Source organism: Aspergillus undulatus, assembly GCF_047715775.1.
Source record: "Aspergillus undulatus strain CBS 261.88 unplaced genomic scaffold BDV17scaffold_46, whole genome shotgun sequence".
Lineage (NCBI taxonomy): Eukaryota > Fungi > Ascomycota > Eurotiomycetes > Eurotiales > Aspergillaceae > Aspergillus > Aspergillus undulatus.
In genome coordinates this window covers 27,946-50,789 of record NW_027396650.1, presented here as the reverse complement: position 1 = coordinate 50,789, position 22,844 = coordinate 27,946, and the positions used below count along the sequence as shown (strand labels likewise).

Genomic DNA, 22,844 nt, shown 5'->3' with positions numbered 1-22,844 from the left:
TATATATCATTAGCTACTGCGTGGGCAGTTATAGATGGCACGTGGAGTGGAACTATAATTTAGTCCTTGGCGAGCCTCTCAAGCCAGAGGGTTCACGCTGATTCAATTCCAGTTAGAACCGTTTCCAATTGCTCACAGGCCCGGATAAAACTCAGCCAGTATGCTCACGGATTTCTGGTCATCAAATTTTCTGTCTACCGGGCAGGATAACAACCCAACCGCCTGAACCAACACGGACCTCTTCGCCAGACAGTCACGGCTCCCTCTTCCACCACAAGTCATGGACAGGGCCCTGGACCTCGCCCGAGTTCCCTCCAGAATGGTCACGTCAAGCGTGGAGCCAACGTCTCCGACAGAAACCATGGTGGCGAACGCAGTACCCTAGCTCAGAACAGAAGTTCCTGAGGGGGCCTGGCTCTGGGGCTGGTTTATATATCGAGCCACTTACGCCTCAGAGGAACAATGGGCTGTAGGGCTAGCCAAGCTGAATCGCCATTTCGACGCTTGTCTTCCGGGGCGGGGCACACCAGCAGGGCGACTAGTGAGCGAGGGTTTCCGGAACGTTGTAGTCGATGACAAGACATCCCACGACGGAGCCAGCGCCGAGACCGTCATCAAGCGCCATCGGAAGTGGATGAGGGACCACGATATCGAGGGCTACACTACTTTGCGCTTCGAATGCTGCTTGATGATCGATGAGGAATGTCTCCGGTCAATCCTGCGAGCTGGGGAGCCTTTTGTTGGTGGAGGGACGGACAATTATGTGTTTGGCTACGTCAATATCCTGGACATGGAGCACGATCCGACGGCCGAGGGCTACGATGAGGGGCCGTTTTATGATGGTTGCATGGGCTCGACTTGGACCAGATTTGGAATTTTACATATGCCATGGCCTGTGAGGACAAGTATCTTTGTGACGTGTATTGGTATATTGATAGTCCAGACTGGGTGTTGTATATTGATGGATGACGTATACGAGGAAATTCAGGAGTCACCTAAGAGGGGTACGGACGCCTGTCGAGTATCTCTGGTCAGACTGGATGTCAGTTGAATCTTGAGCTCGACAAGCAGAGTAAGACCCAGCTACCTTGTACAGTTGTACATTGCCTTTGGCCGGCTAAAAATAAACATTGCAGGACACATATCCTGATTTTGAGCCCAGGGGCCAGATTCAATGCTGCACCATGTATTTTATTCATCTTAATATGCGGCAGTCCGAGCTGTGAGCCTTGTATACAGCCCCTGGTCTGCATATAGTAAAGACCCACAGGGATCTTTAGTCACTTTGTATGGACATGGTCATTAGCACGGCTAATCAGCTCGGTTTGACTTTACTATATGCAGGCCAGGGGCTGTATAATAAGGATCTTTCTATGCTAATCTAGTTCCAAAATTTTCTTGACAGTATGGCTCTTTTCTCAAGTCCCCTCCGTATCTTACGAGAATTACACTGCCCCCTTTAGGTTCTCGTCCTCATTTTTGTCTCAATCTTGAGCATTCATATTATTGATAGCTCCTGGTCCACTCGTAATCCTGGTAACAGACCTACCTTTGATAGGACTGGAGTAATCCGAAGCAAAGCCGGGATGGAAACGACTAAACAAACGGTCCAAAATGCTAACGAAGATAGAGATTCATTGATTATAGATAGATCTAGCCTAATGCAAGTCTGAACAGCAGCTCTACGGTGCATGTAGAAGCATATCTTACATATCAAATTCGTCCAAGCCTCAGAGCTTCCACGAATCTGAACACAGACACAGACAAACCAGACAATTTCCCCGAGTGCTCTTCAAGCACTTCAATACTCCGATCTCACAATCATCAATAGCATCTTTCTATTCTCAAACCCCAATATCTCGAACCCTATCACATCACGTGCCTTATACTCCAATCGCCAATCACCAAATGCCAAGCCCACTGCAACACGCCGCACTAACCCAAACCTTCCTAGCGTCTCTCAACTCCCATCCATAAAACCCCCAAAAATTTCTCCTTCCACTTCTTTTCCTTCTTCACCAAGCACCCATAGACAGTTCAAGGCGGCACAAACCACAATTTAACTCATGTGATTTCCGACTTCAGTCCAGCATTCTGCTGGTCTGGGGCCGGCTCAATTGCTGCCTTGCGATAAAGCGGTGCGTAGATTAGAATCTACTGGTTTCAGTTGGAGGGTCCCATAAGAGCTGGCCGCGCATTTTGCTGTTGCGCGGGCGGTGTCAGAGGGGTCGGACATTCCTTTTTTTCTCTAGAATTTGATGAATTTGATGAATTGATTTGTTGATTTGGATTAAGAAGTTCAAGTTCAGTAAAGTAAAGTGGTATTGCCGTCATATAAACACAAGTGAAGCTGGCTTCGTAGATAGTAGTATAGTAAAAATACAGCGTGAAAAGGTAGTATATCACTCCCCGTCCTGTCCTTCCAACATAGAGAAAATATCCAAGAACAGAAGAGAAGAACGCCCTGAAAATGCTCCTGCGGCTATTTTCACTCGACTCGAACACTCAACGCAACACAACACTCAAACAAATCCCCAGACTATTATCATATCGATTATACCGTCACGTTGAACCCCAGAGGAGCCAGTATCCGCTCCCGAGCGACCTTGTTAGCGGACACTCCGCCCTTTTCGAGAGCGATGGCGCCGACGAGTGCGTAGAGCGTGTGCGCGAGGACGAGGTCGATTCCGGATCCTGCGAGGTTGTCGGGCTAGGGATGTTACTATGGCCAAGAAACATAGGGTTATGTTTTGTCCGTGTCCTAGGGCTACTCACCTTCCGAGGGCACCATCTGATAACTTTCACCAGCTCATATTGCACCGCCAGCTCAGCGAGCTTTGACTTGTCCGTCATGTACTTCTTTGTGTTGTCGGATAGGTTGTCGAGGCCCTCCAGGGCTGGGTGGGCGAAGGGCTCGCGCTTGTAGCGATCAGGCTGATCAGGGTCGGATGTGTTCATGGTTGAGTTAGGGGGACTCTGCGCGAGAGCGAGGGAGGCCTGTAGCTGGACGATACGTTTTCCTGGAGAGAACAAGTCAGATCAGCACACGGACTTCACGCATCTCACAAGCAAAAGAAGAGGCGTACATACCCAGGAAAGCCAAACGGTCATTGAACCCTCTCCGCCCCTGGTCGAAACTCTTATGCGTCACTGCGAGCCACTTGGTCTCATCGGAGAGAATCTTGTCGCCGCCCTCGCCGAAGAAGCGGATGTAGAACTGGTCAAGGAGCTTGGGATCGTTGTTGACGGGGTAATCGGGCCTTTTGGATTCAAGGGCGTTGATCGAAAAGGGGGCCTTTGCGCGAGGAGGCGTGTACGACCATCGCGGCTTGTCTGTGTAGTCGACTGGCGGCTCCTCCGCGGGCGTTGAGAAGTTACGGCGAAAGAGAGGAACGGCGAGTTGTGACGCGGCGGGCGAGGCGAGGGAGCGGCACGCGGAGCAGGAGACGGTCCTGGCCGCGCGTATGGGGAGCAATGAGGCCATGGGGAAGGGAGTGGTGAGTGAAGCGGTCGCAATTGACTGTCCGGGTCTTTTTCAGAATGGCCGGCGGTGTTGGATGTCTGGAAACTGGAAAGAATTCGGAGACTCGGCACTAGTCCCGATTGGGCTTAGCCGTCTCAGGTACTGTCTACATCGGCTTCCACCACCACCACACCGAATTGCAGGTACCTTGGACTTGTGCTACATTCAAAAGGTAAAGGATCAATTGGTAAAGCTCTGTCTCACTGAGTGAATTTCAAAGGCTGTCTGAGCTCACATTGCTTCTGCTATGGCTGGCTGATTCCTCGCCTTAAAATCATGAAGGCGGGAGACTGGCTCTTGCCATGATACCTCTCCGAGGGTACTCTGTACATGCTACATCAACTGGCCAAAGAGAGAGGTCCCGCGATATCCCACACCGCAATCTGGGAACTGGTGTATTGGTCTGGGAAGAGAGGTCTAGGTCAGCGATCCTTGTCAGTGTGTCACTACAGGCGCCACGAGAAACGCGTAAAGCCCAATGAGGCCACGCAAACACACACAGCCAACGCCTTCAGACATATGTGCGGCAGAAGCTCGCTCGCCACGAAATTGAGAGTACTTTTCGTCGCAGTGCTGGAGGTACTGTACATTTGACCCCCTGCAGTATCTGGATTTGTCCGGGATATGTCCACTTGACTCCGTTGACGAAGAGCAGACCGCTTGCCGCCGGTCTGCGTGCTTGCATCTTCGTATGTATGATACCAGGTGACATTCGGACCCGAGAGTAAGCGGAATGTACGCTTCTAGAATACCGCTACACTGGACAAAATTCACAGCCGACGGGGAATTGTTGCCGTGGGCTGGTTACTCATGAGGCGCTCCCACAGACGATTGGGTTAACCAACGTGAAGCGAGGATATTGAAAAACATTTTGCTCCATTTGGTGAAGAAGATGTCGCCTCATCGGTCGACTTTGAGCTGCAGGACCAGAGCCAACTATTCAAGTCCGTTCTAGACGTCGGGCTATGTAGCCTTGCTGAAATGAAAGCAGGTTCCCAACCGCCTCGCATTGACTGCAAGGATAGAAGTAGGCCAGAACTGGAGATAGACGACTTGTTTGAGGAAATGGCAAAGCCATCGCAGCATCTGTTACCAGTCAGTTCTCGCTCACTTAGGCGGTTGACGGCAGCTCACGCCGGGAAAAGCCAAAGGACGAGCATTCAGGAGGCAAAGGAGCTGTGAGAGCCTTGACGGAATTCTTGCCAACAAACTATAGTAGCATCGTGTCCTCATTCACCGGCAAAGAGGGTCATCCAAAATTTGTCTCTACTATGTCCGCTGTGTGACTCTCAGAAAGCGGTATGGCACGATCATGAAACCATCCACGTGCTCGTGTTGCCTGCATTAGACACCGTCTTTAGCTGAGGCAGAGTGTGTTGCGCAGAAGCTCTGTTTTTTGTCTTCTCGAAGCTGCAGAAGAGCTCTTCCTCTCACGGCGGGTCGGCCATTTGAAGACCCAATAAGGGCATTAGTCCTCCGGAGTAATGTCGGTTGACGGGTAAAAAAAGCAAGCCTTGATGCTCGAGGCAGTCGAGATGAGAAGGCGACAAGGGAGTTGGAGCTGCAAGAGCTATAACCCCAGTATGTCAGTGGGTCGTCTAGCAGCTCAAGGATTATCTTGGTTGACGGCCCTCTCCCCAGCACTAGGGTCCGTGCAGTTGGCTCCCAAGCAAATCGGACGTCAGAGAAGGCCATACAGATGAGTCGGCGGCTTCACTGGCAGATGTTTCAGACTGCCGCGTGAGAGACGGCCCGATGATTCCGGAGAGCAACGAGCTCAGGCTTTGAAGCTATAGGGCAAGAGAAGGCTTCAGTGGATATCAGCAAAGCCTGGGATGTCCGAGCAATTCACAACGTTCAAATTGAGCAGCTCTCGTTGGCCCGTCGACAGCTCGAGATCCAGGTGCCAACAAATCATGTAATTCTTCAAGGAGTAATTCATGCAGCGAGCCGCGAAGGTTTTAGGCGCGTGGTGGCATCGAGCATCGAGCAGGCGTCTGCGGGTCTGAGCTACCACGCTTCCGCATGAAAACGTACGATCGACCACACCTTAAGGCGCTAAAACCCCGGGGGCAAAGCATTCGCAACCTGATACGGCTCAAAAAATAACTTTGTTGTGTGTAGACGGGCCCGCCCGGTAACCAGCACCGTGTCTGACATGCTATACAACTAGCCTTCCGTCGGGCCCTTGCAGCAGCGGAGAAGACGGCTTCGAATCTGATGCCATCCATTAAGATCGACTGAGAAACAGTAATATCCACGCAGTCTCTTCCCGTTGATCGGATGCTGTCGTTCTGGCGGTGTACGACTTGTTCAAGGGAAACAATTTTTGGATCGTAGCTAGACTGCAAGCCTAGGATTTTAAATAGCGAGTTAGCCAGAGACAAAGTGATCACTTCTCAAGTCATCACACAACTCCTGCTCTCATCCTCAAGGCCACTACCGTCGTGTTAGGCAGAAAGAACATACCTTGTATATCCTCGTATCAATACCCTTTTTCAAAGATCACCGAGAAGCGCATCCTCTTCCACACCATGGCATTGGGACCAAGCTCAGCGTCCTTTCACATCTTGAACAGCAACAGCGTCAGCGTCAGCGCCAGCGCCGGCTTAAAAAGCATTCGAAGAGCGCACCGTTCTGAAGGAGATGAAATCACGACGCGCGAATTTTCCGTACAAGATCCTCCATCACCTCGGCCTTGTCCTCCCAATCCTCCTCCCAGCCCGGCTTGATTGGAGTTCATATCGGTTGGCTTTTCTTGAGTTTCATTGCAGGTAGATACGATCATAGGTGAGATCGCCGGAGACGGGATGATCGTCGAGTCATGAGCTGATGAGTTGTACTGGGCAGACAATCCGAGCGATTAACGGCCGCCTTATAACAACCATAATATGAGCGAAACCGACTGTACAACTCGATGGAGATGGTAAATGCGAGGGACTACGATGATTCAGAGCAAACGATAGACTGCGCGGGATGATGTTTAGAGTGTTGGAAGGAGCAAGCATGGATGCAAGATAGAGAAGGAACGACCATAGTAATCGAATGTATTCAGACTAGCTCGTTTGTGCGCTTGGAACACATGATCAGAGGCCAAACTCCCACCTATATTTCTCGATAACTTAACTCCAAGCCACTCTAATCCGCATTGCATATCGAGTTTCAATGTACTGTGGCTGGCTCATAAGATATCCTACATCCCTGAATGAGCTTGTAAGGATTGGAAAGAGACACAAGGAAATACATTCAGCAGCAGCCCTCTACGGACCTGTGTAAGATATATCGCAGGAAGAATTTTGGAAAGACAAAAACTTATAAGTATGACACAAAATTTACAGAAGAGCAAGGGCCAGAGCGCTAGCAACGCTCAAGCCAACCACAGTCCAGCCGGTCTGGATAACTAGCTTGTTGGTGATGGCGCGGCCGGTATCCCATGTCAGGTGTCGAAGACCGTTGAAAGAGTGGTAGGTGAAGGGGAAGGCGAAGAAGCTCTTGATGCCGATCTGAGCGGCGGCGCCAAGACCGGCGAAAGCAGTAGCCAGCGAGGCGGAGTCGAGGTGCCAGCCGAACAGAGGAGCGGCGAGGTAGGCAGTAGCGAAGAGGTACAGAGGGCCGGACAGGAGGAGTCCAGTGATACGGTGAAGACCACTCATGTACCAAGTGATCTGGGGTCGGTAGATGGAGATGTGGGGTGCGACGGGACGTCGGAGACGCTGCTCAGCGAGGATTTTGGTGGGATCGGAGGTCTTCGTGTTGGTAACGTTGTATCTGAATGCGACTGTTAGCAAGCGGCCATTCAACATGCTGCTATTCTGTCTCTCGGCTTCCTATGATTATGCACATGGCGTAGAAATCGAGTATTCATCGTAACGCGCATCCGCGGGAGAAATCCAATTGTAAAGTCGCAAGTGGTCCGCTCACCTTGTCTGAATGTTGCGGCCCATGGCAATAGCGGCTGGGGAAGCAGCGTGCCTGAGAGACCACCGCATGGCGTAGGGCTGCTGGACGGCGACTGGGAGAAGTTAGCGAAAGCCAGTTGCCGATTTCGTGCAAGTGAGAACGAGACGTACGCCGTCGCAGCGACTGCTGAGCAACAGTCTGGGAGATCATGATTGTTCTGTTAAAACCGAAGCAGCGACGAGCAAGCTGAGATCCAAGCACGAGGTTCAACGTCGTCGTCGAGAAGAACTGGCCTTGAATTCCCGACTCCCGCAACACTTCGGAATCACGGGACGGACAACCTCGGGCTTAGTTCCAGTCACGGGACTCCGCTAGGTGCAGAATCGAGCCAATCGCAGCTGCTGTATTACCAGCTGGAAGATCTTTCTTCCATATTTCACGTGATCGAACTCAAGCCTGCGTCTTTTCTTGCGGCTCTTCCCTTTCTGTTTCTTCTCTTCTTCCAAGGGACTCAGCCCACGTTGCCTACCATCCGGAATGATGTTGACGTGACCGGCGAGGCCTCACTGGTTCGGCATTCTGTCGTGATCGCAGAGGTCAATGAGTTCCTGAGAGGAAACTCCCGTCGTTAATCGCCCATTTCTTTCTTTCCATGAGAGGGAAGGGTTTCATATCAGGGTTACATATCACTTGTAGATTTAGGCTCACACAAGCGTTTCATGTTGCTTCCTCGAGTAGCAGAATCTCAACTGTAGTTTCCTACGCCATTTTGCGTGGGGATGGCTGTCGTTTCGAGTCTGGCTTTGGTCTGATAGACAATAAAATCATGCGAACCTCGCGGCCTGCAAATGTCATCGAGGCGAAAGGCATGTGCCAATTCAAAGCTGAATACTCCCTAAGCCTGACTTGGAGCTCCCAATAAAACATTGCTCCCTGACCATTCGTCGATCGGTACTGCACTGATCTGGAGCACATTGCTTCTCTGAGTCCGAGCTTATCACTCCATATATATATATCTTGGGGGTTCTGACAAGTCTTCTTGTTTTATACTTCATTGAGAAGCGTGAAGATGGTGGGCTTTTGTTCCAACGTCTAATGCAGCTGAATTGGTTGAGAGCGACTATGAATGCCAATACTGCCCAGGTGCCCTTCTGCGCTTGTATAAGCTGACTTTGAGCGAATGAAAGGTGATAGTTAAACGCTCTCATCCATGCTCTTACCTACGAAACTGCTGGGTACCCCTCCTTCCCTCCTTCCCCTCTCAAAAAAACTTTCTGGGTACCATCAGTTTCCCTCATCAAATACTCCATGATCCATTCGTAGCGACTCTAGAATCATCAACATGCAAGTGGAAAGCCGGACTGGACTCGACATCCTCCGTGAGAGGACAATCGTGGACTGCGACACATTGGACGAACAAGGTCTTTCATTCCATTTCCTTGTTCCTTCACCTTTCCTGGATTCAACACCAGAAAAAATGGGAAATGACTTCTCACTCAGTTGTCAAAATATTCGGGCCGATTCAAGACTGTACTTCCAACCAAGTACGTGGAATATGCCGCGAAGAATTGAGAACCTAACTGATGTAAAAGGCCATTGCATAGGCCGAGTTATCCAAACCGGAGAATGGAAACTTGATCAAGGGACCTTATTCAGACGCAAATGAACTTTCTCCTCGCTTTCCGAACGTGGGCGATGAGCTATACATAGAGATTACGGTCTGTACGCAATCAGTGAAAGGGGGAAACCAACGGAATTAGGTCCAATGCTGACATTAAGTGCACAGATAGTCAAATTAGCAACGATGGTCGTCCCTCGTATTGACGGACACATTCATATTCAGACAAACCTTGACCATGCATATGACACTCAGAAAACGATCGCAAACGGCTCCAGTCAGTTGCCCACGTGGTAGAAGTGGGCGAGATACAAGATCTGACCATAATAGGTATTGTTCAGATTTTCGACATTTTGCTCCCGATAGATGCTACCAGGATCTGTAACAAAGTACCTAGTACGTGGGAAGGTCTGATGGCATGTCGGACTCTCAAAATCGCGGGAGTTCGGGCCCTGGTGCCACCACGGTGTTCACGTTTGAGCAGGCAGTTCTCGCAGTCGAAGTTGGATGTACGTATATTGCGCCATACGTGAATCAGCTGAAGGCCCATTTTGAGCCTGGGTAGGTACTGGTATCCACCACAATTAAGCTTAAATGAGACGTTAAACAAGGCACGTAGGTTCGTGGACCCGCAAAAACTGCAGTCTCTCTGTGTTGAGATCCGGAGATACTATGAGGAAACACACGCTAGAACACGAGTTCTCGCCGCCAGCTTGACCTCTATCGAAGAAAGATTCTCTCCTGCTGGGGTTCACACATCACGGTCCCGCCTGGACTACTACAGCAGCTTTCAGCGCCGGGCTCTGCCGCATCCCACGCACCGAATCCTTTATCATATGAGAGCAGAGAGGGTGGCCTACTCGAATGATGAAGCTGGATACCGGGCAGCATTCAGCCAAGCAGATGGTGGTGCGGGCGTGGAGAAGCCCACTCAGGTGTGTCCGAGATCGTGACGAGTCAAGGCCAGAGGTCCAAATCTTACTTATGACAGGCTATTGAAATATTCCGCGAGATGCAGCGCAAATTGACGGTGTTTGTCTGTCAGCAGCGTCTGATGGACCTTGAAGAGAATGGGAAACCTACGCACGTATTGCGTGCAGCTCAATCCGCACGGCAATGGATGCCGTGATTTTCAATCTCGCATCAGTATTGATACTTCGATATGAAACAGTATAAAGTAATTGATTGTTGCTTTCGAAGCGTTGTGCGTATCTACTACTACTAGCATACGGAGTAGTAGTTACAGCTACTTCCGGGTCGGAATTAAGAGCAGTGGCAATACGTCATCAAGTCTCAGGTCGGATTGGCGTCGTCAGGGGCCGCGTGCCAATGTACGAAATTAGCAATCTCTGGCTTTTGAATGGATAGAGAAGTTGCAGTAAGAAGCAAAGCAAATGCTAAGCTATGGATGTCTGAATAGCAGCAAAATAAGATCAAGATCAGATAAGCGACAGTGTCAGACGGAGCCGATCGGGAGTGCTTGGAAGCCCACCCGAACCGACCAGAGCAGTCAGCGCATGCCGGGTCGTCGCAGCCGGATTACACAGTTGCAGGATCTCATAGACGTACAACTACCTAACTACGGACTGTAGATGACAACCAGTAATCTTCATCTGATTTCAATTCACATCCACTTGCCCTGCCTTTCCCACCAGCGACCCTCTCTTCCCCTCACTCCTGCAACTTACCTCTCGCAAGGTACCCCGGGACTCAAGACTGCGATGGGTCAAGGGAACACTACTGTGAATTATTGACGAATCCGAGTCCGTGCAATTTTTAGTTTGCTCAATACTGACCATCTGGCCTTTGACAATCTCCCTCCGCTAGGAGCCTAGGGTAGCTGAGCTACTGATAGTCGGCGTGGTGGTTGAGCCTACGACTCGGGGGGTGCAATGCCGCTGACGCAGCCCCTGTGGTGCAGGGCCCATCCACCATCACCAGCACCAGCTTCAGCCCTGCTCCGTCGTTCCATCTTGAGCGTTAGACCCCGGTTGCCTCGTCCCTCACTTGCGCGTTCACAGACCTCCCAATTCCGAGTCCTGCGCACTTCCGCCCCGTCGCGCTTTCGTTCAAAAGGCTCAACTTCCCCTCCTTTATCTTCCGATGTCCGCGTCCGCCTCCTTCCGCCGTTATCCCTATTAACCACCTCAACCTCTCCCTCCGCAACCCCCGGCACCACACTTCCGTTCATGGCAACGCAAACGAGAGAACACGGTGGCCATGGCCACCATCAGCACCACCATGGAAACACTTACCTGACCTCGACGAACACACACGACGCCGGCGTGCGGATCACGCGCCTGGGGCTGGTAGCGAACCTCGCAATGGCCATTGGGAAGTTTGTCGGTGGTTATGTCTTCCATTCGCAGGCTCTCATTGCAGATGCGTATCATGCGCTCACGGATCTTGTTTCCGACTTTCTCACCCTCGGCACTGTTGCGTGGTCGCTCAAGCCCCCGAGCGAACGGTTCCCGAACGGCTACGGAAAGATCGAGAGCATTGGAGCGCTGGGCGTGAGCGGACTTTTACTGTGCGGTGGCGTATTTATGGGCTTGAATTCTGGACAGGTCTTGCTGGATCAGTTCTTCCCTGAGGCTGCGGAGGCGATCTCTCACTTGGACCTGGGTCACGGCCACTCTCACAGCCATGGAGCGGACATTCTTGGACCGAGCATCCATGCTGCCTGGCTTGCGGCAGGCTCCATTATTGTGAAGGAGTGGCTTTACCATGCTAGTGAGTCTTCGTGTTTTCTCATCTTGAACGTTATACTGACGAGGGTCACGAAACAGCAATGAAGGTAGCAGTTGAGCGCAAATCGTCCGTCCTCGCTTCGAACGCAATCCACCACCGAGTCGACTCCCTCACAAGTATCGTCGCGCTGTTCACAATTGGTGGAACCTACCTCTTCCAAGACGCCTCCTGGCTGGATCCCGTGGGCGGACTGCTCATTTCGCTGATGGTCATCAAGGCCGGATGGGGAAACACCCGCACCTCGCTGCTTGAACTAGCAGATACCACCGTGGACGACGAAATCAGGACTGCCGTACAAAAGGCCGCGGCCAAGGCCCTCAGCACCGTCACCGACGGCAGTCAAGTGAAGGTCCGGGACGTGCAGGGAATGAAATCGGGCCAGAACTACCTCATGGATGTGGAGTTAGCAGTCCCAGGAGTCTGGACCGTGCAGCGCTCTCGTGAGATCGAAGAAAGAGTACGCACGACTATCGGATCTAGCCTTCGCGGAGTGAAGCGGGTCAAGATCCGGTTCATCCCCCTCGAGCAGGAGAACTTGGACTTCTCCGAGGAGTTCATTGCCCCGGATGTTAGCAGTCAAGCTAACCCAGAGCCTGAGGATGGAGTTGAGGAAGATGCCCACCACGAGCACAAGCACAAACATGAGAACGGGCACGCGAAGGAGGACGGCACCCGGAAAAGGCGTTAATTGACTGGATACAAAACGGATTTCTGGTTTCTATTTCGTGGATGTACGGCTGCATTTTGGTTGATACCCGGAGAGTCTTGCAGAAAGCCAGTGCTGGAAGACAGCTGGCAGGATCGGAAGGACCCTTGACTGTTCAAGGGCAAAGACTACCTATCTTGGAAGAGAAGAATGGCGTTTGCAGGGTACAAACCTCGACACGAGGGCCCTTTTGTGTTTATAGACTAGGTAGGACGACAGCACAGACATGTACAATCTTATCTATTCAATTTGACCTATGGTTCTAGAAGACAGTGGTGGCCGGCTAGTGCTTTCCTAACCGAGCAGGTGGGACCGGGGTCAGTCGGTTGAATTGGCGGTGGATGCATCCAGACTCTGAGCTTGCCAGGTGATCCAAATTAACCGGTAATAGCCGTAGCTTTCTATTATTTTCTTTTCAGGTTTATATTCTATGATTGCGAAAGATAGCAAGATTATACTTCTGCTTTCTATTATTGATTGTCACCCTATCAACTCTCCTGGATAACAACAACCATGGTGGCGGTTACGTGTGTGTTACCTCAAAAGGGACTCCGGAGTGCGGGTGACTATGTGACATCAGAGCATCCCCCGCGGAGCTCTGGCCCCTCTGCCATATGGGGAAGCCACAAGCCGATCCCATGCCATATTGGCTAATTGCTCTTCCTCAATTTCTTCTGGACCACGAGGATCATTCCAATTTGGCGCGCTGGATCACTTCTCCAGAAAAAAACTGTGCACTGTGCTCCGGGCTTGTTAAGAGCTGACGTCCATCCCACCTTAACTTACCTTCAACACTACTTCCATCATCGTGAACTTGAATTGATTACGCTTGCTCATACTGTCAAGCTTGCTGAAAGCGCTCTTTTGTTACCTGATACTATCTGCGTCCGCTCGCCCACTCAAATTTTCTACATTGCTTACCCCGGAGCTTAAAGCTCCCCTCCTATCTACCCCTCCTCCACACCGCAACCTCAACAGCACAATGTCCACCAGCGGCACCCGCACCGCCGGCGACTCTGGCATGGGGCCCCTCTACGTCGGCTTCGACCTAAGCACCCAACAACTAAAAGGGCTCGTGGTAAACTCAGACCTAAAAGTCGTGCATGTCTCGATCTTCGACTTCGACGCGCACTCGCACGGCTTCCCCATCAAAAAGGGCGTCCTGACAAACGAAGCCGAGCATGAGGTCTTTGCCCCTGTTGCGCTGTGGCTGCAGGCTCTCGACTCTGTGCTCGATGGGCTCAAGAAGCAGGGGATGGACTTTAGTAGGGTGAGGGGGATTAGTGGGGCGGGGCAGCAGCATGGGAGTGTTTATTGGGGTGAGAAAGCGGAGGCGTTGTTGAAGGGGCTGGATGCGAAGAGGGGCCTTGAGGAGCAGTTGGCTGGGGCGTTTTCGCATCCGTATAGCCCCAATTGGCAGGATAGTTCTACACAGGGCGAGTGTAATGAGTTTGATGGGTATCTTGGGAGTCAGGAGCGGCTTGCGGAGGTTACGGGGAGTAAGGCGCATCATGTAAGTTCTTCCTGGTTGATCTGTGTAGAGGCGTTGCTCACAGCGCTTTAGCGATTCACCGGCCCCCAGATCCTCCGCTTCCAGAGAAAGTACCCGGACGTATACAAGAAGACGTCTCGTATCTCGCTGGTTTCGTCCTTCCTCGCCTCGCTTTTCCTCGGCCACATCGCGCCCTTTGATATCTCCGATGTTTGCGGCATGAACCTTTGGAACATCCACAAGGGCGCCTACGATGAAGAGCTCCTCAAGCTCTGCGCTGGACCGCACGGCGTTGAAGACCTGAAGCGCAAGCTCGGCGACGTCCCTGAAGACGGCGGCATAGATCTGGGTAAAGTCCACAAGTACTACGTCGACCGCTACGGCTTCAGCTCAGACTGCACCGTCATCCCTTCCACCGGTGACAACCCAGCCACCATCCTGGCTCTGCCTCTCCGTCCTTCCGATGCTATGGTCTCGCTCGGCACTTCGACCACATTCCTGATGTCAACCCCCAGCTACAAAGCCGACCCGGCCACACACTTTTTCAACCACCCCACAACTCCCGGACTGTACATGTTCATGCTCTGCTACAAGAACGGTGGCCTCGCGCGCGAGCAAATCCGCGACGCAATCAACGACGCAAAGGGCGACAAGAACCCCTCAAACCCTTGGGTGCACTTCGACTCCGTCGCACACGAAACCCCCATTCTTGGCCAAAAGACAGACTCCGACCCCATAAAACTAGGCCTCTTCTTCCCGCGCCCCGAAATCGTACCTAACCTCCGCGCCGGCCAGTGGCGGTTCAACTACGACCCGAAATCCAAATCGCTCACCGAGACACCAAACGGCGAAGGCTGGTTCAAACCACACGATGAAGCCCGCGCAATCATCGAATCCCAACTGCTCTCTCTGCGTCTACGCTCTCGCGGACTAACCTCCTCACCGGGAGGAAACATCCCCGCCCAACCACGCCGAGTCTACCTTGTCGGCGGCGGCTCCAAGAACAAAACAATCGCCAAGATCGCGGGCGAGATTCTCGGTGGCTCCGAGGGCGTCTATAAGCTCGAGATCGGCGATAACGCGTGTGCATTGGGCGCAGCGTATAAGGCCGTTTGGGCACTAGAACGGAGCAAGGACCAGACGTTTGAAGACCTCATTGGGAAGCGCTGGCATGAGGAGGAGTTTATTGAGAAGATTGCTGATGGGTATAAACCGGAGGAATTTGAGAGGTATGGGGTTGCTGTTGAGGGGTTTGAGAAGATGGAGCATCAGGTATTGGAGCAGGAGTGGAAGACGAAGGCTTGATGAGGCGAATGCTAGAATATTTGGGTACAAATAGGATAGACTCATCTAACTCGGTTCTCTTGCTTTGGGTTGCGCAGCCCTTAACGCGTAGTGCCCGTGCCGGCGAGCGCGGTTCCTTCCTTTTGCAGTTGCATTACATGACTTCGGGGCCATAGGTCGTCGTTGACATCCATATCTTACATCCAGTCATTCGTCAATGCGAATATCCCAGCAAGATCACTATCAGCACCACTCCCATTACCTTTGGGAGCCGCTATCTTCTTTCACTAAGTCGTTCTACGATTGTGACTATATCTCCATCCAGGACCCTGCTTCTCCGATCTCAAGTGCAAGAATCATCCCACGCGACGCATGACTCGAAGCGACAGATGTTGAACAAATGAAAATCGACCTTCGATACTGCAACAAGCAAATCATTGACTGGCGGAACACTCCCTCACAGAATGTTGAAGCTATGAGTTTCTATTCGCGGCACGATGGTCATGGCTCATGACGTAAAAGGCTTTGCGCTTTCGACCTCCTGCTAAAGGGAAGCAGAGATCTCGGTGTGGGCACTAACAACAGACATAACCGAGCATAGTCGTCCTTGACTACGGGATTTGTCAATCGAAAACTGAGTGGTGGAGTTTCTGCTGGGGAGGAAGGCAATGGCTGAGCTATGACACCTGAACGGTTTTTGGATTGGTGAGTGCATCGATGATGAAGTACTATGACGGTGCGCAGAGAAGGATGATCTTTAACATATCAGTCCTTTCCCAGACTCCAAGATTGTTTGCGTAGTCGAGTCGAAGCCCTCATTTCGCCGTTGTTCGACTGCTTCGCGTCATTCTTCCTTGACCAGTGAGCAAGAGCACAGAACGAATCTCCAGGGCTTGCACTTCATTACCAAATGTTGACGGCACCACACCATTCAAAGCGCAGCATGATCTCCTGTCTCGATGGAAAGAAGAAGAATCATTCTGCCTGTTGACATTGAACAAGATTGAGAAGAAGCTCCGTTCACCGTATGTCGACGCCCATTCTCGGGTACGAGTCAGTCATGAAGCTCTCAAGATAACTAGCACTAGGCAGCAGAGTTGCTTCAAGGTCATGCATGCGGGTTGTGGTGCAGACCCTGCAGGCACTGTTCGGATTAGCTCAACTTCAGGGTCCAGCTCCGCCCCTGTGCCAATGATGTTTTGCCAATAGAGTTATATTTAGCGATCAAACTTAGAAAGCCGCCGAACGGCAGTGGAACCCGACGCTCATGGCATAAAGTTAAGTTCTGAGGTTAGCTGCAGGGTCTAGCGGTGGTGGTGGTAGTGTACATGTGGCCCGGGCCAGGCAGAAGTATAACTGAAACCTATCGAGTTAGGGCTACAACCTCTACGCTTCCTATACTTTCTATTTTTAACTCATGATCTAGTTTGTGTTGATCGTGATTGGCATACCTCATTCTGCTGCCGAATCGAGCCATGGCCTTTGAGGAACTGGACCCCGGCTTGGGTATCCGCAAGATGTGAAGGGACCCTTACAATCTCAGGGACACCCTAGGACGCCACAGAGGCTGCAAACAAAAACTGTTTTGCTCCTCAAGAGGTCTGGATAATGACACGAGGGTCAATAGAGAAGATCTATGGCTTGTTGCGTCCAATGCCGAGCGAGATGGCTTTACTCTCATAGTTCTGGGAAACTGGGTCCTACATGCCCATTGGTCCAGTCAGGCTAGACCTTATGGATCTTCATGGTCAAGGGCCCTTGTGATGGTGCCTCTGCTTCGACATGACAGGAGAACATGGCGAGTCGAACCGCACTTATTGAGGCTGAGCCTGCTTCAGCAATGTCCACCAGCTCCTCCATGACATAGCTGCAAGCGAGTTCAGCATGGAGTGCGATGTGGAAGAGAAGAGCATAGCAACCGCACTCTATAAATTTACCTCTCGTCCCCAGCAAAAACACCACTTCCCTTTGACAACGACAAACCATCCTCAGAGTCAATCAAAACAACATCACTCGCTTATTCAATCGTTTGGCGCCAACAAAGACTCTCGTTTCTAGCTTCTAGCTTCTAGCCATGCGCTTTACTTCCCCCCTTGTGGCCCTTGCTGGTCTGGGCCTGGGCCTTGTCACTATCGCGGCCCCGGTCAATGCCCGCGTCGCTCAGCCCTCTGCTGTGGGGAGCCCTCTCCGCCGTAGTGATTGTGCGGGCGGAGGTGCCTTCTGCGTTAGAGCTGCTGCAACGGATGATGATGACTGGGACGACGACCATGATGATGATCATGACCACGATGACGACTGGGACGACGATGATCACGCCGTCGTCCATCCTGGTCCTGGAGTCGTTACTACTACTACTACCACCACGACTTCAACCTGGGCTGGGGCTACTCAGCCGGTTTCTGTCCCAGACCAGACTCAGGCTCCCACCCCTGTTCCGGGTCACGAAGACGACGATGACTGGGATGATGATGGGGTTCATGATGATGATGACGATGATGATGATAATGATGGGATCTCCGACGATCGTGATGATGACTGGGATGACCATGATGACTGGGACGACGACCGTGACGACGACGGCGTCAATGATGATCTTGATGATGATGATGATGATGACGATGGAATCCGAGACGATGACGACGACGACGACCGTTGGGACGATCATGATGACAGGGACGATGACTGGGATGATGATGATGATCACGACCATATTGGCCCTGTTCCTCCAGGGACCCAGTCTGTCCCCTCCAGCACCAACACTCAAACCTGGACTCCAACCTCAGTCTCAACCTCCACCCTCGTATCTCAACCGCAAACCCACACCGCAACTCATACTACAACCAGAACACCTACCCCGTCTCCTTCGCCTGCCTCAGCAGACGAAGACGACTTCTTCGGCGATGACCCGCATGAGGGCGCAGCGGGTATCGTCAGGGCCGTGGATAGCGCATTGGCTATGTCGGCGGTGGGACTTGTTGCGGGTGTGTTTTTGCTTCAGTAGCTTGACTCAGGGTTTGAGAACTGAGAATTGAGGATTGGGGATTGAGGACTTATGTGAGGCCGTGCTTTTGTTTGATCTGACCTGATCTGTTATTTACTGCTGTGTTGTTTGGCCTGGCCATGGTGAGATGGCCTTGGTCTTGCTTGCTTGCTCTCTGGTTGATACATGATTGATGGTATCGATAGTAGCTAGGTAGCTAGCTTGGACCCTGGGACACTATAGTCTTGCCATTCATTCAAATCCAGACTTTTATGATGGTAATACTAATACTATGGTCCTGAACATCAAGTGTAGTAGTATCAGTCGTGCTTTGAGTAGCGAATAGAGAATAGACATAAGCAGGGGCTTACAAGGGCTCTATACATAGGCTCTTGTCCCAAAGGGCGATAGTAGGAAATCACGGGTGCATATTTAGAATAATAATCACTTGATGAAAATAAAAAGAACGCAGAACATCACTTGTTCTTCCTGTATGTAACCTCTGTATTTCCCATGATTACTACCACGTCTGACGCGTCCACCACGGCTTCATCCCATGTATGGTTGAAGTGGCTCAGCTCAGCTCACTCAGCCTCTGAAACACAGCCTCGGTTTCCCCCTCTCCTTTCTACTGTACCCTTCCATCTTCTGCCTGATTCTCTCCTACGTCATGCCCCAAGCTGGAGATTGAAGTGGAATTGGACATGAGCAAAGTGCAAACTCTAGCTTTAACTCCCACTGCAATTTCAACTTCGGCTCCTGAAACGCCTAAAACAATGACACCCTCTCTACGAGAAACCATCAACGCCGGCTCATTCTTCACGCTTGACAGAGAAGATATTCTACGCATAATTGCAGCAGAGTTTCCCTCAGAACTAGAGAGACTGAAGACGGCCTACTCAATCCCACCTCCAGTCCCAAATTCCGCCAAAGCTAAAGCACGCTCCGAGTCCAGCTCGTCTTCATCTTCGCCATATCCATACCCGTCACCGTCACAGCTTCTATTCAACTCTGACTATGACGAAGTAAACCGGACACTTGTTAGTCTTGAGGCCCTCCGCTGGGCCCATAACGATGAGTACGCCGAGTTTGTCGCGAGGCAAGATCCAGACCCAGCGGTTCGATTGAGTGCCGATTCCTTCCGCTGGATTCGGGACCTCTTCTGCAGGGTTATTGGAACTGGCTCTGACTCGGCCGATAACCTCTATACGCTGGTTGTATCGATTGTCATTAATGACCTGGGCAAGTCGGCCTCGCTAGCCGAGGATTTTCAGGGCGAGGCGGGGAAGAGTGAGGACGCGCGCGGGAACCATGATTTGCTTCTTTACCGGGTTTTCACGCGCGCAACGCACCTTGTCCCTTGTCTTGCGAAATTACCGCATAAACACCGTGCGCATTTGGAGCGGGGGATAAAGATGGGTGCTTCCTTCAATTTCGGGCAGCTTGCGCAGGGCGAGAATGTACCGGTTAGTCTTGTCGGGCTCGATTGCATGAGAGACAACCTGGTTGCGTTCGACTTGCGGTTTCTAGAGCAGATCCTTGATATTGCGGGGGCTGCAGGCCATGAGGATCATACCTGCGCGAAGAAGCTGACGGAACCGATATTTCAATCTCATAAGATTGTGTATGAGGTCTCGGTTGCGTATCTTCGAGGTCTTCTAGGTCGCAGAGAGGCCTACGATGCTCACCTCGTGAAGATGATTGTTGCATTTTCGTTCCATAAAAAATGTGACAAGGGGCAGAAATTAGACATTTCAACCCCCGAAGACCGTGCTGTGATGCGCTTGCTATGCATTTGTAATGCGAGTGGCTTAGAAAGAGCCGAGCTTGTCTGGAATGCATTCTATGGCGTCCTCGGTGATGAGACTAGGCGCGCCCTTGTCCGTGGCCTCAACGCCGATGGCTCAGTTGAGGATCCAGCAGTCCAGGCGACATATATCCCAGCAGTGTGCAATGCTGCAATTATGTCGGCACACTCGCTGCCCAAAGATAAACAGAAGAAGGCTTTGGGTGCTGTATTTCGATACCTGGCGCGGGTCCAGATAGTTGCGCAAGAAGAGCGAGAGACTTTCCCCAGGAACACGGCCGTCATTGAACGCGATATCCGGGAGTTGGCTTTGCCTGTCGTGAGCTCGCCTCAGTTTCTGGCGAACCCTGACGTACTGGATGTGGTTGATATTCCCCGCGGTGAAGTAGCCATCCTACTCCCTGAGCGTCACTCGGGTGAGGACAAGGGTATGGTATGTCTGGACAAGTGTCAGTGAAGGGGAATAACCCCTGATACCTTGAAGTTTCATACTATACGTATCCTCCAAGACATACGAAGATTCAAAAGACTGACCATGGTCTGTAACCTCAATTGGTAGTTTCTAAGCGTCCGCTCATGGCGACTTCACTGGCCCGTTCCGAATAGAGTGAAAAGGCAAGACGTCGCCGTCTCCTTTAGGAACCTTGCTCTGGTGCTCGACACCATCTGCATTTGCCTTTGGCTCACCCGCAGCTCGTTCCATTGCTTGGCTGACGCTCTGCTTGAACGTCCACATATCCAAGCCCCGCTCCCTAACCAGAGACTGCTTGGCCTTGAACTCAGTCATCCAAGAAGAATTCTCCCCTCGCTGATGCGGTAGAAGATCCCACTTATCCAAGCTTGTCTCTTCGTCTGACGTGAGATCAAGCCAGGCATATAGGTCCATTCGCTTCGTAGATAGCCGATCTGGCCTGCCGCAACCAGGATCCCAAAATGCCCATTCCCCGCCATCGTCACCAACCGTACCCAGCCCCATCTCTACCCTTCGAAACTCTAGCCCCGTGGGCCACTCAAAGACAGTCGCCTTGAGATGTGACCCAATCCAACACGTATACACCCTCGTATCGCCATCGCGAACCCTCACCTCACGTGGTGGTGCCATATCCGCACACCCAAACCCGATGCACATCAGAACCGAGGACCCAAGTACCAAGGAAACGGTATAGATCTGCGTAGCGAGCGACGCCATTCCCAGGATGACAACATGCACGCCGAACGCAAGCCATTGGGTCCACCGGGCTGCTCTGTACAGCGCCGCTGAGCGGGGGCGCGGGTTCCGCACGAAGATGGGGATGACGGTTGAAGTTGGGATGAACATGGTGACAACCTTTGAATCTGGTGTAACTATGATAATTTTCTCAGTTCCATCTCTGTTTCCGCTTCCCGGTGTGAAGCTGGCAGTGGCGCTGTCTATAGCGCGGCGGTTCGCAGACAGGATATAAGCACGCGTAACGATAGCAATAATCATCGCAACAACATTCACAACCCCGTAGAAATCAGACGAGAGGATAGCCATCACCAACAGGAACCCTAATGCACAGGCCGCTACACAAGCTGCGCTGAGGCGTTCCGCCAATTGGCTTCGAGGCTTCCGCACAATCTCCCAGTAGACGATGCTTCGCGTCGTCCGGAACCTCTGACACTGCATCCAGCGCGTGAACCATGCTGCGCAATCAGTCGTATGGATCCCGCGGGAGAGATTATAGAGGCGGAAAAAGGGACTCTTGCGCCGGAATCGGTCGGCTGCGATCACGTACATGGCCAACAGCGGCATGTACTCGACCCAACGGCTCGCGACTAGTCGGCCGGCCCAGGTGTCGATGTCTTCCGCTCCCAGGAGACTTATGAGACCTAGGGCATCGAGGCGGAAAGGTTGCCATGTAGATAGCGTTTGCCAAGGGTAGTGCATTCTTTTGTTTTGTCCGGCGGCTGTTGCTTGGCGGTTGGCGGGGGAAGGCTGAGCCAGGGAGCACCGATGACGAAGATACGGGTAGTTTGGCGAAGAAATTCAAGGATAAAACCGTGGGCCAAAATATAGATGGAGACTATCGATCAATCCGGTTAAAGCAGAACTGCGCGTTATGACTGTGTGAGACGCTGCCGGACGATCTTGATCTTTGTGAGATCCAAGCTCGACTAGGCCACTGAGGGGCTTGCATATACGACTTTAGCCCATCCCTCAACTTAAGACCATGGTTTATCATTAGCATGCAGCTGGCTATTTTCCTTCGCTTAAGCCTGCAGTGACTTGTCTAAGATACCGCATCCAGGTCGTTGTCCGGTGTTGCATGGTCGTTGATGGATGACAGAACATATTCCTGGCAGCAACCCCCAGTTCCAGGAGGCCTTTTCCGTGTACACTAAAGAGGCTCAAGGAGTCCACGGCTCAGCTTCTCACTCCAAGCGAAAGCGGCATTGTTGACGTGGCGGGCTGAAGAGCGAACACCTGGACTTGGTGGGGCGGGGCGGTTCTTTCGCGCAGGATGGATACACCGGACGAAAAGACAGAAATGAATCACATTGAATGAACCCAAATGAAGCTGGAGTCTGGGAAGTTGGGAGTACGAAGAGAAGATAGAACTGAGGTGGTGTTGTGGAGGATGTCTACCCCCCGCACATTCCCGAAGAGTACCCGAGGCACGTGCTCTCTATTTATATGAGCGTCAGCCTAGGTGTAAATTACTCGACATCAACCACTAATCATATGAAAGAATGAAGGTCTAATTTCTCAATCTAGCTGCAAACGGTGGTTTAAATACACAGATAATAGAGACATAACTTTT

At 51.7% G+C, this 22,844-nt stretch overlaps 9 protein-coding genes across 9 annotated transcripts; 5 read left to right on the top strand and 4 right to left on the bottom strand.

Moving 5' to 3' along the window:
• The first annotated feature begins 585 nt into the window (after window positions 1–585).
• BDV17DRAFT_270348 (uncharacterized protein) lies at window positions 586–1,277 on the top strand. Its single transcript, XM_073758675.1, has one exon. It carries the CDS (start codon window positions 635–637, stop codon window positions 1,049–1,051), a length of 417 nt encoding a protein of 138 aa, XP_073612878.1. The 5' UTR covers window positions 586–634; the 3' UTR covers window positions 1,052–1,277.
• Window positions 1,278–2,334: 1,057 nt separating this feature from the next.
• On the bottom strand, window positions 2,335–3,650 carry BDV17DRAFT_270346 (mitochondrial 54S ribosomal protein mL57). The gene is made up of 3 exons (XM_073758674.1): window positions 3,091–3,650; window positions 2,776–3,020; window positions 2,335–2,710 (listed from the first exon to the last, which is right to left on the bottom strand). The coding sequence occupies exons 1-3, from the start codon at window positions 3,482–3,484 to the stop codon at window positions 2,555–2,557; spliced, it is 795 nt and encodes a 264-aa protein (XP_073612877.1). The 5' UTR covers window positions 3,485–3,650; the 3' UTR covers window positions 2,335–2,554.
• Window positions 3,651–4,238: 588 nt separating this feature from the next.
• Window positions 4,239–4,775, bottom strand: BDV17DRAFT_160499 (uncharacterized protein). The gene is made up of 2 exons (XM_073754660.1): window positions 4,658–4,775; window positions 4,239–4,609 (listed from the first exon to the last, which is right to left on the bottom strand). The coding sequence occupies exons 1-2, from the start codon at window positions 4,681–4,683 to the stop codon at window positions 4,360–4,362; spliced, it is 276 nt and encodes a 91-aa protein (XP_073612876.1). The 5' UTR covers window positions 4,684–4,775; the 3' UTR covers window positions 4,239–4,359.
• Window positions 4,776–6,855: 2,080 nt separating this feature from the next.
• BDV17DRAFT_293857 (succinate dehydrogenase cytochrome b560 subunit) lies at window positions 6,856–7,633 on the bottom strand (the record flags this gene model as incomplete). Its single annotated transcript, XM_073762714.1, has 3 exons — window positions 6,856–7,291; window positions 7,445–7,535; window positions 7,594–7,633. 3 exons carry the CDS (start codon window positions 7,631–7,633, stop codon window positions 6,856–6,858), a joined length of 567 nt encoding a protein of 188 aa, XP_073612875.1.
• A 946-nt stretch (window positions 7,634–8,579) lies between these two features.
• On the top strand, window positions 8,580–9,697 carry BDV17DRAFT_160433 (uncharacterized protein). Its single transcript, XM_073754659.1, has 6 exons — window positions 8,580–8,844; window positions 8,924–8,967; window positions 9,028–9,141; window positions 9,210–9,318; window positions 9,372–9,602; window positions 9,661–9,697. Exons 1-5 carry the CDS (start codon window positions 8,766–8,768, stop codon window positions 9,572–9,574), a joined length of 549 nt encoding a protein of 182 aa, XP_073612874.1. The 5' UTR covers window positions 8,580–8,765; the 3' UTR covers window positions 9,575–9,602; window positions 9,661–9,697.
• Window positions 9,698–10,561: 864 nt separating this feature from the next.
• BDV17DRAFT_270313 (cation diffusion facilitator family transporter) lies at window positions 10,562–12,752 on the top strand. Its single transcript, XM_073758672.1, has 2 exons — window positions 10,562–11,774; window positions 11,831–12,752. The coding sequence occupies exons 1-2, from the start codon at window positions 10,934–10,936 to the stop codon at window positions 12,478–12,480; spliced, it is 1,491 nt and encodes a 496-aa protein (XP_073612873.1). The 5' UTR covers window positions 10,562–10,933; the 3' UTR covers window positions 12,481–12,752.
• Window positions 12,753–12,970: 218 nt separating this feature from the next.
• BDV17DRAFT_270312 (xylulokinase) lies at window positions 12,971–15,361 on the top strand. Its single transcript, XM_073758671.1, has 2 exons — window positions 12,971–14,011; window positions 14,063–15,361. The coding sequence occupies exons 1-2, from the start codon at window positions 13,481–13,483 to the stop codon at window positions 15,293–15,295; spliced, it is 1,764 nt and encodes a 587-aa protein (XP_073612872.1). The 5' UTR covers window positions 12,971–13,480; the 3' UTR covers window positions 15,296–15,361.
• Window positions 15,362–19,030: 3,669 nt separating this feature from the next.
• On the top strand, window positions 19,031–20,518 carry BDV17DRAFT_293853 (uncharacterized protein; the record flags this gene model as incomplete). The annotated part of the gene is made up of 1 exon (XM_073762713.1): window positions 19,031–20,518. One exon carries the CDS (start codon window positions 19,031–19,033, stop codon window positions 20,516–20,518), a length of 1,488 nt encoding a protein of 495 aa, XP_073612871.1.
• A 59-nt stretch (window positions 20,519–20,577) lies between these two features.
• Window positions 20,578–22,642, bottom strand: BDV17DRAFT_160365 (uncharacterized protein). The gene has a single exon (XM_073754657.1). The coding sequence runs from the start codon at window positions 21,968–21,970 to the stop codon at window positions 20,636–20,638; it is 1,335 nt and encodes a 444-aa protein (XP_073612870.1). The 5' UTR covers window positions 21,971–22,642; the 3' UTR covers window positions 20,578–20,635.
• Between the last annotated feature and the right edge of the window lie 202 nt (window positions 22,643–22,844).

Coding starts and splice junctions, on each gene's coding strand:
- BDV17DRAFT_270348 (XM_073758675.1), top strand. CDS start 635: ATGAGGGACCACGATATCGAGGGCTACACTACTTTGCGCTTCGAATGC.
- BDV17DRAFT_270346 (XM_073758674.1), bottom strand. CDS start 3,484: ATGGCCTCATTGCTCCCCATACGCGCGGCCAGGACCGTCTCCTGCTCC. Junction 3,021..3,090: donor TGACCGTTTGGCTTTCCTGG/GTATGTACGCCT, acceptor TGTTCTCTCCAG/GAAAACGTATCGTCCAGCTA. Junction 2,711..2,775: donor TCAGATGGTGCCCTCGGAAG/GTGAGTAGCCCT, acceptor TAACATCCCTAG/CCCGACAACCTCGCAGGATC.
- BDV17DRAFT_160499 (XM_073754660.1), bottom strand. CDS start 4,683: ATGCTCGTCCTTTGGCTTTTCCCGGC. Junction 4,610..4,657: donor GTCCTTTGGCTTTTCCCGGC/GTGAGCTGCCGT, acceptor GACTGGTAACAG/ATGCTGCGATGGCTTTGCCA.
- BDV17DRAFT_160433 (XM_073754659.1), top strand. CDS start 8,766: ATGCAAGTGGAAAGCCGGACTGGACTCGACATCCTCCGTGAGAGGACA. Junction 9,142..9,209: donor AGCTATACATAGAGATTACG/GTCTGTACGCAA, acceptor TTAAGTGCACAG/ATAGTCAAATTAGCAACGAT. Junction 9,319..9,371: donor AACGATCGCAAACGGCTCCA/GTCAGTTGCCCA, acceptor TGACCATAATAG/GTATTGTTCAGATTTTCGAC.
- BDV17DRAFT_270313 (XM_073758672.1), top strand. CDS start 10,934: ATGCCGCTGACGCAGCCCCTGTGGTGCAGGGCCCATCCACCATCACCA. Junction 11,775..11,830: donor GGAGTGGCTTTACCATGCTA/GTGAGTCTTCGT, acceptor GTCACGAAACAG/CAATGAAGGTAGCAGTTGAG.
- BDV17DRAFT_270312 (XM_073758671.1), top strand. CDS start 13,481: ATGTCCACCAGCGGCACCCGCACCGCCGGCGACTCTGGCATGGGGCCC. Junction 14,012..14,062: donor CGGGGAGTAAGGCGCATCAT/GTAAGTTCTTCC, acceptor ACAGCGCTTTAG/CGATTCACCGGCCCCCAGAT.
- BDV17DRAFT_160365 (XM_073754657.1), bottom strand. CDS start 21,970: ATGCACTACCCTTGGCAAACGCTATCTACATGGCAACCTTTCCGCCTC.